Consider the following 14,851-nt stretch of genomic DNA (forward strand, 5'->3'; position numbering starts at 1 on the left):
AAGTTTTGAAAACGGTTCTTCAGCTCCATTTGAAAATCTTCTTGTTGATAGTTATAACCAAACTATCTTGTTGTTTGTGTAGATTCTCAATATTGAACGACGTTCGCTTGTTCTTAAGAAGTTCCATCTTTTCAATTTTGATATTCATTTGTAATCTACAGCTAACTAACCTATGATTGCTGCCTGTATTAAATTTATTAACAACTCCAGAGTCTTGGATGGCATGCTTAAGATTTACCAGAATATAATCAATCTCACTTTTTCCCCCTTTTGGGGATCTCCAGGTCCATTATCTGTGTGGTTTCTTCCTGAAAATTGAGTCAATGATGTAAAGGTTTTCGTACTCTGCAAATTCCACAAGTCTGTTTCCCCTGTCATTCCTCAGACCATATCCATATTTACCAACCATCTGCTCATCATTTATTTTTTTGCCAATTCTTGCATTGAAGTCCCCCATGATAATCTTCAAATAGCAGTTTCGTTTTCGGTTCATCTCGCTTACATCTTCATAAAATTCATATACTGTTTCATCTGTATAATTTGTGTTGGTGCATAAACTTGGATAATCTGTATTTTGTACCTTTCTGACAATTAGATAACAACTCTTGCAACTCAAGTTGCAAGTAAACTGTTCCGTTTTAACCTGCAAGACTTTTATTTTTGCAACCGTTAGTCCTAGATGAATACTTCCAATTGTAAAAATGTTCAAAATCAGATGCGGAGTTTTAAGATATTAAAGGTTAAGCAAAAATAAAAATTTAATTTTTTATACGGACCCTAGGTCCCCTAACTTATATTTAGAGAAATAATCTCCATTGAAAACTATAACTGACACAAAAAATTTGACATTTGAGCGACCAAAACTCAAGGAGATATTCCAGTTCAAAGTTTTAACGGATCATACAGAAGATAAGATTGGAACTTATCGCCCTTTCAGAAGAATGATAGGTTGTCAAAGTAAAAAAAAAAGTATTTATATTTTTCATTGCTATTCAAAAATTCATACGAATGATATGCCGTGATACGCAAAAACATACTACAAAACCTCAAACAATTTGAAAAACTACACTCTGCACACGCATAATTTTAAACACTTGTTAACTGCTATATTTTCCCTCAAAAGATGTTATTGACGGTTAGTGTAAAGTGGTGTAAGTCACAAAACGCTTCGTTTCATATCTCGGTGAATATTGGTCGTACGACCTATTGTCATACCTACCAAATACACATAAAAAATTTCATAAAAATAGGTCAAACCGTTTCGGAGGAGTTCAGACACTAGCACCGCGACAGGAGATTTTTATGTATGTATTAGATTTATTGAAGAAAGTAGTGCTTAAATTAGAAAGAAAGATTACAAATTAGATTGAAGAAAGTAGTGCCGACCTATTGTCATACCTACCAAATACACATAAAAAATTTCATAAAAATCGGTCAAACCGTTTCGGAGGAGTTCAGACACTAACACCGCGACAAGAGATTTTTATATATGTATTAGATTTATTGAAGAAAGTAGTGCCTAAATTTCAGCTAAGCCTAAAACAATTCGAGCTAAAAACACAAATGACTCCCGCCGTAATTAAGTTAGATCATTGAAACAAATTGAGAGAACGCGAAAAATTCTAACCTTTCCAACAATATGTATTATTAATAGTATATGTGAAAGTAATTTTTCACCGCTATATTCGGGAATTTCTGTTTAAATTGGACGTAAATTGAAAAAAAAAAAAAAACACAAGTCGAATATTTTTCGAACTGGTTTGCAAACCTTTCCGGTGCTAAAGAAAGATACTGTGAAAATGTCAGCGAAATCGGCCGGGTAATTCTCAAATTTTGCGCGTTGAAACTACAAACGCCTTTTAAAGACTTCATTTTTATTTGTACAGTGAAGAGATAGAAATATTTTAATATATTACTGAAATATTTTAATATATTACTGACACAAGTAAATGAAATAGTAAACTATTTGAACTTACTTTTTCTCCCTAGTATATTTAAAATTTAATTTCGTTCTAAGTTTTTATTTATTTACTCATCTTTTAACATTTCGAAACTTAAAAGATTTCATCATATTTAAGCATGGTAGGAACTTATGGAGGAAGTGCTTCTCACTCCCTTTTAAGTTAGTACTTTATTAAAAAAGAAATAAGTCGCGTACGATAACAGTATCTTGTTTCTACTCGAGGAAGGTATTAGTTTTTCAAGAAACCTCAAGAATTTGAGAAATTTGAATAATATTTTCAATCCCTTTCTTATAAGCTTGTATCGCATATATATTTCAAATTAAGAAACTTCTAAACTTAATCCTAAGACAGATGAAAAAGTTTACAAGAAAGAAAGAAAAACGATGAAATGAGAAATCTGTAGTAGTTGTTTGTACGATAGAAATGAATTCTTCGTTTCTGAAGTAAGCAATCCCGAATGACTTGCAGAGCATTGGCACTTTTAAATATTATTATGCCGCTTTTGTTTGATGTGACTACTTTTCGAGAAGTGTTGACTCCAATCAAAACCTTTTTTCGTCAAACTTTCTTCAGAATAAAATGGGTTGATTATTCTTTTGATTTAAACGCGGTTTTTTTTTTTTTTTTTTTTGTAATTATGTTTGAGAACCAATTTTATTTATCGATTCTGAGAACTTGCATTTGAAATTTAAAATACATTCATGTGTTTCGGCGCTGCAAATAACGTTCAGCAAGGCATAGAAAAAGAAGACCAAACGAAATAAATAAGGGAATAAATTAAGTAAATAAATAAGGAAATAAAATAAATAAATAAATGGAAATAAAAATGTTTACATATTTTTATTTTGAAAAGGCGAAAACTTTAAGTAAAATGAAGTCTTGGAACAAGTATCCTTATTTCTCACTCCGAAATCACTTCGTTCATACATTTTTCATCCCCCAAACTCACATTCGCGGCAAAGAAAATTTTTCATTGTTAGCATTGTTTTCAATTGTAATTATTATTTTTTACCACAAAGTATTGACACATTTTTTCTTCCTTGTACTAAATAAAAAGTATTGTACTCGCAAATAAAATTTCCTCACATTTCAACCCAAATTTTCATAATAAAAACTAAAAAAAAAAATGTGAAGCGTGCAAAAGAAAAAAAAAACTGAAATAGTCAAAGCAATATATTGGCAATTCGGTCGCTAAATTCAGATTAGCCACCTGTCATTAAGCGGGCGCAGCCCGTTTAGCGAGTGCAATGAGTTTGCGCCCTGCTTGTGTGGTGAGCGAAGCGAACGGCTGTCTCCGCTGTTTCTGTTAAAAAAAACCGACTTCATGGTGAAATATTGCATGAACAATTTTGTTTGCTTGTTAAAACGGCACTCTGATCTTAACTAAAATAGATCAATATTAAAATTCATAAAGAAAAGATGATGGATAAAGTGTTACATCAAACGCCCGTAAATAAGTTTATTTGTGTTTCATAATAACGCACGTTAAATAATAATTTTCGCTCAGTAACGAGTCTTCGTACTAAATAAGTAAATAAATAAAATAAAAATAAACATTGACTCTGAATCTCCTTACAATTTAACATTGTACAAGTAGGAGAACCTATGTTCTTTTTATACTTCACACAATGAAGCAAGGACATTTAAAGTATTTGTAGGGTGGTTCACGCAGCAATTTATACTGTTATTAAAATGGAATTGCCCATGTAGACATGTTATGACCCCCGCCCCCGTTTTAGAAAATAAATAACGTAGTTCTGAATAGGTTAGTGTCACGTTTCGCCCGTTAGTGCTATATTCAGTTTTTTTTTTTTTTTTTTTTTTTTAAAGACTCATAATAATTTTCCTAGCGTTACAATTACATTTATGAACTGAAATTACGTAGAAGAAACAATACTTTAGTGAAATATTTAATTCAAAAGTGACGTAGTTGTAATTTGCACTAGATTTGTTTTTGTTTTTTTGAAAAAGTGATTTATTTTCAAAATTTTATGAAAACTTAACAACATGGATGATTAACTACTTACACTAATTTTTACTTTCAAGAAAATTTTAGCAACACGTGCCGAACGTCTTCTTTTCCTAAAGTCCATATATGATAATACTGAAAAAAAAAATCTCCTGATTGGAGCAGATGTTCAGTTTGCAAAGTCTGGCAAATGTATCGCAAACTGAACTAATGTTGAAACATTGGTGGTGATAAAACAACACAATAAGTCTAAAGTTGAAAAACAAAAGTATTTCCTGGCATTTAAAGTGCTAAAATTTGGGACATTTTTTCAACCTAGGACATTACTCAGGGAAACACTAAAAACCCAGGAAAATAAAGGCTATCATGACAAATCAATTGACAAACAATTTTCAAATTCCATTTAATTCTATAATTTGACTTCAATAATAATGAAAAGAAATACGCTGTAGTGATTGATTCATTTATTAATTGTGACTTGGGGTGTTATAAACGACGGAAAAGTAAGTTTACAGTTAAAAAATGTCAAACAATAGGTATAACTCTTTAAAAAATGTTGGAAAAAAAATGTAAAAATATTGGTTGTATCCCTCATTACATCGTTATTAAACCATAAAGTGCGGATGTCTGCAACCTTTGTTCCAGGGGTTCCAAAGTGATCACTATTTACTTAATAAAAGCGCCAAAATTTCTGTATTCATTAAATATCGAGCAGTTAAAGGCGGTTGCTTGCAAAAAATAAATAATAAATAGGGTCTGGTGGGGTAAAGTGGTCATAAAATCGTAGGTTTTCAACTTAGGTGGATAATAAATGCAACAAATTCTTTAAACAGTTCAACTTTTTTTGTTGTTATTTTACATTGCATTATTAAAGAACATGGTACATTGAATTTTAAGAAGAAAAATATTGATTTTCGTAGTTTTATAGAACTTTCGTTTCCCTATGTTTTTATGACCACTTTAACCCATGGGGTGGGGGGAAAGTGGTCATAGCATGGGGTAAAGTGGTCATAGTTAAAAATAGTAGCAAAACCATTATAAAGAACCCTAATAATTGTATATTTCAGTTGTTTTTATAATTACAAGTATATTCACGAGTACATGCCTGTATACACGAATATATACGTGTCATGTTATACACGAGTAAACACGTTCATATATGAGTAGATACATGTATACATCAGATACATGCATGCACGTGCCTACTCAAGTATATACGTGTATATACGAGTATATAAGCATGTATACCTGATTACCTACAGGTGTGTATACGTGTCTACATACGTGTCACATGTATATACGTGTCACGTATATGTACGTGTCACGTGTATATACGAGTAATTACGAGTATAAACGAACATCATATGCACGCATGTACTTGTATCTCGAGAAAATACGTGCATACTTGAGTATATATGTGTATAGTAGACGTATATACGCATATATAAGTGTACATGCATACATATACGGGTATACACGAGTTAATTCGTGGATACATCCAGTGCGTCTTTGTACGTGTCTACTCACGTATATATAATATGGAAGCACGAGTATATACACATGTATACGTGTACACACGATTATATACCTGTATAGACGTATATACGTACATTAACGTGTATACACCAAGACCCACACATTAAGGGGTAAACTCCCAGGTGGGCTGACGCCCAGCACGGGGACCTTCCCCGGCGCAATAAGCATCAAGCGCGTCCGTAGCATGATACGACTATCGACCGCCGCACCCAGACGTGCGGGGGCCCCGCTACGCGGACCCCCCGGGCGGTGGAACCTAAGGCCTACGGCTAAGAGGTGGGGTGTGTGCGGAGAAAAGTACATGTATGTATACACGAGAATATACGCTTATATACATGTCGGCCTACAGAGTGAATCTAAGCTCTTGGGCAAAAATCAAAGGGGTGTGAGAGGGGAGGATAAGAAGCAAAGAATCATAAGGAAGTTATAATCACTGACGGGCTACATGCACACAAAGCCAGGAGGCAAAGCAGGGCACAAATTTGTTGCACAAAGATGATTTTATCTAACATTTTAGTTGCTAAGAAATATTTAGAGCAGTTGTTGAAAGTTACGGTCTGTAGTAGCTCTAATACACGCGTCGCATCAAAGGCGCAGCGGATGATGAAAGTTTTTCAAAAGTCTCGTTATTGCAACAGAGAGGGATCTGTGAATGCGACGCATGTATTACAGCTAAAGGCCGTAAATTTCATCAATCGCTTTAAAACTTTCTTAAGTCCTAAAATGTGTAAAATTGTATTTGTGTAATATATATATATATATATATATATATATATATATATATAGAAATTTGTGACTTTTTTTGCATCCATCAATTTCTCACTTTGCGTGCATGTAGCGCCTCAGCATTGTGTTTGTGACCATATGTTCCTTATTAACTCTTACTTCTTCTCCTCTTCTCTAACACCTTTTATTAATTTACTCAAGAATGTAAGCTCACCCTGTATACTTTTACATCATATGCTTGTATGTAAGTGTCTACTCGAGTACGTACGCGTATATACGTGTCTAGCTGAGTATATAAGTGTTCTTATATATACGAGTATAAGCGAGCATATACGTGTATAGTAGAATGTATAGCTGTATGGATAAAAAATACTTGCAGATACCCATATATGTATTTATTGGCGCATTTATGTGAATACGTCTATGTACATGTCTACACGAGTATATATGCGTATATATACGCATATACTCGTATATTTAACCCCGTTTACTGTAAAAACAATACATATTGAGTAAAATTAATATTTAATTTGTATCTGCCTTATACCTAAAGCTTAAGTGACACTCAAAGAACAATATTCGTTAAGCCTAATATTATGACCACTTTACCCCATCTTACTTAAATTGTTCTAAAAAATTATCTAAAATAGATTCCGTTAACTGCTAATGAGTAAGAGTTCTTGAGAAATGTAGGTAGCTTCCTGTACACTGTTAAAACTACAGGTTGCGTTTGGCACCTTTCAGGGGTGAAACGCTTGTTCACCAGCGACACCCGAAAGAGAGCCGAAATTGCACCTTTAGCAAGGGTGAAAAACTGGCTCCCTTCACCTAACGTGCACCGTAGGTGAAAGATGGTACCCTAGGTGAGAAAAATGGCACCTTTATTGCTTCCCTATAGAGATTCCCCCCCCCCCCGTGTTGTGTGAGTTTTGGAACACAATTGTGTTTTATTTATTTTGATTTATATATACGAAGGCATTTGATCACATTTCAACTTTCGGACATAGTTTAGAAGTGTTCATGACTTTAATTTGTCTGTTCGTGCACTAACTTTCTTGCATTCACACTTGGATTGCTCAGTAATTAATATGTTGTTGACAACTTTTACTGCATGATCCGTACTGAAAATGAACAGGGAAGGTATTTATCAATCATTTGCCGGAACAACCAAAAATTTTAGGTAACATTATATTAGAATCATGGGAAAATAAAAGCGTTTCATTAACGCTTAAAATTTTAATCGAGCGTAACATATCAATACTTATTATAAGATTCGATATTTGAGTATCCCTATGCGTACAAGATAAATACTAATTTAAAAGCCCTTCTTTCCAATGTCAAGTTTTCCGTCAGATTAAAAATAAAAACGAGTAGATAACTACATTCGCTTTATGCAATAATGCCTAAGAAAGATACGTTAACCAAAACACGATGTGAAACTCATGAGTCACACTGAGTGAGAGAGATTTCTTTTTACGCGGTTTTTTTTTCCCTCCGCCTTTGCTGCTCTGTTCGTTTTTACTACGTAGTTATTTCATTGAGAAGAAATATACATTGGTATATAGGCTGCTCACGTCGTGTCGATGCATTTTTATTCCGGAATTAACTATTCAATTATCAGCTGATTTAAAGTTTTTATTTTAATGTTGTTGTTGTTCAAGATAGTTCTGATAGATAGTTTTAGGTAACAGTTTTGCAGGATATAAATAGCAAGATATTAAATATTTAATAAGGTAAACGGAACAATAAGCAGTGGTCAACATACTTTAAACACTTTAAATATGTTCGAAAGCTCTAAGAGATACAATATGATCAAATGCCTTTACTTACGCGAGGTTTCGAAGATTAATCCACGAAATTTTCAGTTTTGTACTTCATTCAATGTGAAAGTAAATTTCGTTGCAACTTCCTTCGTTCGCCATTCAAACTGAAGTTGTCGTTGGAGTTGTTGTCAAAGCGCATGCACAACGAGTCGCTCTCCTATCGAATGGTCTTTTAGCACTTGAGTTAACGTTGTTCACCCACTGAGGAACCAAAATCACCTTAACGACACTTCCTAGCCTCTGTTGCACCCTGAGTCACCGTTTTTTCACCCTAGGGTGAAATTCTTTACCCCTGTGGCACTTCTGGTTTTAACAGTGTACAGTCAATCTGTTCCTAATTCTAACAAACAAAATTTCTCAAGAATGTTAAAATAGGTGTTTAGATTTTAAAATTTTTCATGTTCACGCAAATTTTTTTTTTAACCAAATAAAATTTTGCCAGTTGTAAAATTTTGTACTCAAAATGTAGTTTCTAACTGCTTTACTCTAAAATAAAAGTTTCACATTCATTCGAACGTTTATTTCCAAGCTATAGCCATTTATTTGACGTATGACCACTTTACCCCATTGATCACTTTCCCCCACCAGACCCTATTTTATGGACAAGATAAAATCTTAAATTTCGTATGGAAATCCTGAAATGGTCAAACGATCTGTGAAACATCTAGGGTCAGGTGGGGTAAAATGGGTAGTGGGGTAAAATGGGTAGTCAGAATATATGGTTTAAAAAGTCAGTTTTTTTAAATTAAATTTGCATTTTTTTGAGTTGGTTATTATACTTGGCTGTTCTGAATTATATACCACAAAATATATTTTTTCAATAGATTATTTTTTAGTGAGTGGCAACACTTTAAATTGAAGTCGATAAATTCAAGCCGCATGTTGTCTGCTTAAACTTCTATCTCCAGCTCCTGATTTTTGAGGAATTTTTATTACTATGTCATAATATCTTTAGTTAGACATTTTTATTGCTGTTTCAACTTACAGGGAAGAAAAAAAATAATTTTTCTATTTTTAATCTCATATTTTGAAAATGGGGTAAAATGGGTATATATGGTTAGGCTTACAATTCCAGCAAGTTGTTTTAAAAGGTACAGCATATTTTCCTTTAAATGAATATTAATTCATTTGCGGTTGATTCAAAATGATTGAAACATAAAAATATGCACAATGCCATGATTTTATTACTTATTCTAGTGTTTGTGTGCACTTGCGCATAAAATAACAATTTCCTCAGAATATGCTGGCCCAGCCTGCTGCTCGTCACATTTTTATTTGATTGCAATCAGATTCTATCAATTTCTCTGATGTACTCTAATGTACCTTTAATTTCTCGGAACACATCCTCGTTTCAATCCGAAAAGTATGCGTCACAAAGCACAATTTCCTCACCTTATAAAGATTTGAAAAGTGCAACATTGTCAGCAATTTTAACAAGTGTTTCAGATTTGACAACTACCTGCATGATTTATTTAAAACAATTTAAACAGGTGCTGGCAAATACAGGAAATAAATGACAAAGATGTTTTAGAAAGGCTAAGAGTTGAAAGTGAAAAACGTAAGGAATTTAAAAACAAGAAAATAAAAAATAGATGAAAAAGAAAGTCTCCATTCAGAGGAAGTATCTGGAATAGAAACTGCTGAAAATATGCTTATGAAGCAAAGTTTAACCACAGGTGCAAAGGTATAAGTATTATACTTTAAGGAAACAAGCAAGAAAGAATTCATTGGCAAATATGTGGCTGTTGAGGAAAATTTTATGAGGTGAAATACTTTTAAAAAATCCAAGATGAGGGATTTTTTTTTATTTTTCCTGATGTAGACGACATGGATTTCATTGAAGAACATCAAATAATAAAACATTTTAATGCGCCACAAAGTAACAATAGGCCATTACTTTCTTAAAAGAAAGACAAGTATGGATATCATGTGTTCAAAGAAACCTTATTAATATTTTATCAAATTTACTCTTTGCACTATTTTTTTAATTAAATATTTAAACTTTGATAACTGACTCTTATGCCTTTACTATCACACTTCATTGAACAAATAGTATGCTTTTTCATCACTTCTTAGACTTTAATACCCACTTTACCCCATAGGCTACCCATTTTCACCTGCGTGGGGTAAAATGGGTATACAAAACATATAGTCATAAACACTCCTCTCAAAAATAAATTTGTATCAAATTATGTGTGAAAATCATTTAATTCTACTCTCAACATATGTAATGTATACATAAAACAAAAAAAATATTAGAAACGAAATATTTTGACAAAAATACTTGAGTGAAAATCCAAAAGTAGGCTATTTTATACCCATTTTACCCCACCTGACCCTAATGTTTTTTCTTTTAACTTATTTCGGTGAAAAATATTTTCCATTTTATGCTGCAACAATAACAAAATACAGTAAAAGATTGGATATGCTGAAGATCGCATTTGGTCACAGGTTTCCAGGCGAAAAAAAAAAAAAACAACATAGCAATAAGAAACAATCACATCCATATCATTAAGAACAATTCCTTTTTATGTACATTTTTTACAATTTTAATATATTGTTGTTTTTTTAATTGTTTGCAGAATATATTTTAGACACCCCTTTAAAAAAAAAAAAGTCCTTACCGTTTATTCTCTGATTAAGATATTTGTATTGTGATACTATCAAGATACACTACAGTTTTGTAAATTTGAATGGATTAAGTTTTGATATCCTATTTTTTTCTGCTGTTTGATCTATCTAGAGGTTCTTTTTTTAAAAAAAAGAAAGAAAAGAAACAGGTAAGCTCAAAGGGTTTTTCAAAGTGTAAAAGGTTGAATTCGCTGATCAAATGTAATTAATTTCAGTAACTAAACTTTAAATCGTCACGGACGTGTTATCACATTTTTTAATATTTGATTCATACGATTTTGGAAGCTTTTTAAAATTTATTTTGCTATTTATTCTTGTCACCTCTCGTTCACAGTCGTGATAATTCGATACTGATGAGATATTACATGCACGATTGTAATGTCACGTTTAAAAACGTTGAAAGTGACTTTTTAGAGAACGTGAGCTCACATGCAGTGGCTGTCATTATGACTTGCCAACATCAAATTAATCTAAGTTTTTTTTTCTTTTTTTTTTTCACTTCTCCATACGTGAACAGTTAATCGCAAGAAAGAATCGTTCTAAAATACTGATTCTGTAGGAATGGCACAAGAAAATTGAATAACAGAAAGCGCTGATTAAAAAAAAAAAAAGCTAAGTTGTTTCTGTGCACTACACGAATCATAAATAATTCATGAAATTGTTCTTTTAGCAATTAGTTTTTAAGTGTTTCACCAATTGATATTTTACGGAAAGTAAACTAGAATAGATTATTAAGAGTAAAAGACGTAAAACATTCTACACAAGTCATTTTTTATTAGTTTTTGTTAAAGAAATAAATATTCATATCTATTTTGTCAAGACTAGTGGCTATTTTGACACTTCACGAAGATATCGTCGAGCAAGCTATGAAGTTTTGCTCGACTTACATGAAAAATGAAAAATAAATAAATAAAACATAAGAAATTTTTTTTTGAAAAAGGGGGAAGGGGGTGAGAAGGAAAATTGAAGGAAGCGGTAATTTAAATTTGAACAGTATAAATATTTATTTTCAAAGTTTTTTTAAAGCTATTTATGTTTTTTTAGTTTGGAACTAATTTCTTAGCTTCTCTTTTGATTCCAAAACAGCATACAGATATATTTTTCTGGAAAATATTTGTGTTTAACCAGTCGTAGCTTCCGAAAAAGTCCGGGACACATTTTAAAAATTCGTAGAAAAGTAAGAAATTGTCGTATCAATATTGGGTTTGCGCCATAATGCTTCACAAGTTCAAGAATGTTTTATGATATCATAAAAAAAAAGAAGAAAAGAAAAAAAAAAAGAAACGAAAAAGAGAACAAGGAAAAAAAAAAAACGAAAAAAGAAAATGGTGTAATTACGCGTAACTCCTGTGACGGCTGTTTAGTCACAGTAAGATAGACAAACGTCATGTGAAGTGTTTAATTATTTTATTAAACTTTGATGTGTTACAAAAAAGATATTCAACTGGCAACAGTGCTACTTCGAAGTAACATATAGTATAGTCAATTTAATGTATGACAAAACGTTTTATAATAAAGACTGGATCGCCTTAAACCACATGGTTTATAATATGAGCATAGGAAAAGTCGATTCAGTAAGGTTATTTTTGCTACATATTGGGGTTTTAAGCTCTGATAAACCCATAGAAGTGGAAACAAAATATAATCAATTATATCACCTGTCCTCAGATATTTATTGCCCACTTAATTGAAGAATATTTCACTTAATGGCTGAAGCTATGAAAGTTAGAGAAGGATGTGATTTTGTTAAATCAACATAGAAGGTTTTGCAATATTAGATAAAACTTTATTGTGTGGAATATGTTCAGCACATTATCAAGAAACAGTTCAAAAATTTAAACAGGATCTGCAACAATGTTCCGGTTATGCTCATCGATGGTTTGAAATTCATAACTATATAAATACAATGCTAAAAAAGTCCATGTATTCAATTGAAAATTTCAAAAATGATCAAGTAATAATGCAAGATTTACTTTGTCTAAAAATAATATGACTTTATTTTCTTATGAGTTTGCTTACAGTTAATATTTTTGTACATTGATTTTGTAATGAGTACGTAACCGTCTTTTTTTAAGCTTAAATCACCTTTAATATTGCATGAACATTTCCACCAAACCAAGCAAAAAGTTCGGGTAATCTGGTCACATACTTTTGCAAATCTCAGTATTGTTCTATTAAGGAAATGGAAACTATACCCCCATAAAAACCATCAAAGTTATTAACCATCAAAATTATTAGCCATCAAAGTTAAAGCCCTACCTTTCATCATCAGAATTCTATTTCTGTACCGTTTGTGGATATGGGATGAACTTGATTACCGCACTCCGATGTGGTTCAATCAACATACGGTACGCACATTGAATTCTGGTTTTGTTTAACAAAATGATTAAACACCTCACATGAGGCATGTTTTTCTTACTCTGGTTTTACAGCCATACGTATTAGTCCCACCCTTTTTTTTTTCTTTTTTCCTCTTTTTACAATGTCGTAAACAATTCTTGAACGTAAAAAGTATTATGGAAAAAGTCACATATTCATACGACAATCTTTTGCTTTCCTGTGAATTTTATACTGCATCAAGAACTTTCGGACACCCTGTATAACCTATTTTTAAAAACACAGATAGTTTCGTAATTTTAAAACTTATCAGTTTTTTTTTTTGTTTTTATAAATAAATGACATTTTTGAAGTTAACTCTAAAAGATTGATTCATTTTAACCACATGTGTGTGTGTGTGTGTGTGTGTGTGTGTATCCAATAGCTTCAAACAAACAATTCTACTTTTACTTAAACGTAATGCGTAAAATATAATATACATTGCGATGCGTAGTTGCTTCGAAAATCACTTAGAAACAAGTTTTTTTTTATATAGATTAATTCCTTCTTAGTATTCAGTTGATTCGTTAGATTATTGTTTAACTGATGCTTAAAATATATATTTAACAACCGAACAATGGGGTAACACGACTAAGTGAAATTTTTATTTTTGATGTTACCATTTTGTTAAAGCATAAAAGTGCACAAATCCTTTGGATTTCCAAAAAAATAAAATTTAAGATTTTTTAACTGATTTATTGTTCGAATACATTTTTTGAAATATAATTTTTAAATGAGATGAAACTTTGAATTTTAAAGCAGTTTTTAAAATTCTAATATATAAATAATTTACTTACTTGCAAATCTCTCCACGGCATGCATGTTATTCCTGTAAAGTTTCCATAAGACATTTTTTTGTAAAATTTAACTTTTCCTTAAGAAGATAAAATGCAAATGTTGATCAGTGATCCATTTTCAAAGAAGTTCATGTCATTCCACGGTCGCAGTTCGGAAACATTTGCTCCTCTTCTCACAGAGCCGTTGCCAGATGCTGAGAACAGCAAGAGCAAACGATCCATTGAAGAGGAGGAAACCAATCGCTGGTCTCCGCGGGACCCTCCCTCTATTTTTTACCCACCTGTCAAGCTGTTGATCGGATTAAGTTCGTCTCTGTGCATTTCGAAATTTTAAGACAGATTTTCCGATAGTGGAAATTGATTTTGAACAAAAAGAATTTCTTTGATTAATTTGAACTCATTTTCTATTAACTTAAGGAAAGTTAGAAACAGTAAGTGTGGAGATTTCGATTTGAATGCACTTTATCTGTTAAATGTGTTTCCAAAAATAAACTTTAAATTACGTAACAGTTATTATAACAATGGAAAAAGACTCAAATTATTAGAGTAACAATAAGCCGAAAATAATCTTATGTTATTGTTTTTTTATTAGTTTCATTTTTAATATCCTATTACCATTTACATAGTCAATTAAAAGACGCAACATTTGATTTCAGAAATTTAAAAAGTCTGTTTTATGGAAATATTTTCAATGTGAATTTCAGTCTAATAGTGATAAACAAAGCGGGATTTTTTTTGAATATGTATTTTACTTTTCTAATTCAATACTAGAACCTTTCAAAACTCTTTTGATATCATTTCAAAGCAGAGAATACACAAATTTTAATCATCATTATTAATTCTAATACAAAATTTTTCTTTTAGTTTTACAATTCAGAATATTATTTCGCGGAATTGATACATAGAACATGATACAGTTAGTTAAGTTACTAATCAAAAGAATACCTGTAGTTAAGACTTTCATTTCGTGGATAGAATTTACAATAAGGAAAAAAATTATTTTTGATCTTAACCCCAAAATTTTGAAGC

At 31.7% G+C, this 14,851-nt stretch overlaps 1 protein-coding gene across 1 annotated transcript in view; it reads right to left on the minus strand.

Moving 5' to 3' along the window:
* LOC129222078 (adenosine receptor A2b-like) overlaps positions 1-13,925 on the minus strand; it is a 59,764-nt gene extending 45,839 nt beyond the window's left edge. Inside the window, exon 1 of the mRNA XM_054856511.1 lies at positions 13,823-13,925. Coding sequence (XP_054712486.1) covers positions 13,823-13,876 — 54 coding nt within the window. The 5' untranslated portion in view covers positions 13,877-13,925. The remainder of the gene's footprint in view (positions 1-13,822) is intronic.
* Between the last annotated feature and the right edge of the window lie 926 nt (positions 13,926-14,851).

This window comes from Uloborus diversus, chromosome 1 (genome assembly GCF_026930045.1).
Source record: "Uloborus diversus isolate 005 chromosome 1, Udiv.v.3.1, whole genome shotgun sequence".
In the NCBI taxonomy this organism is placed as follows: domain Eukaryota; kingdom Metazoa; phylum Arthropoda; class Arachnida; order Araneae; family Uloboridae; genus Uloborus; species Uloborus diversus.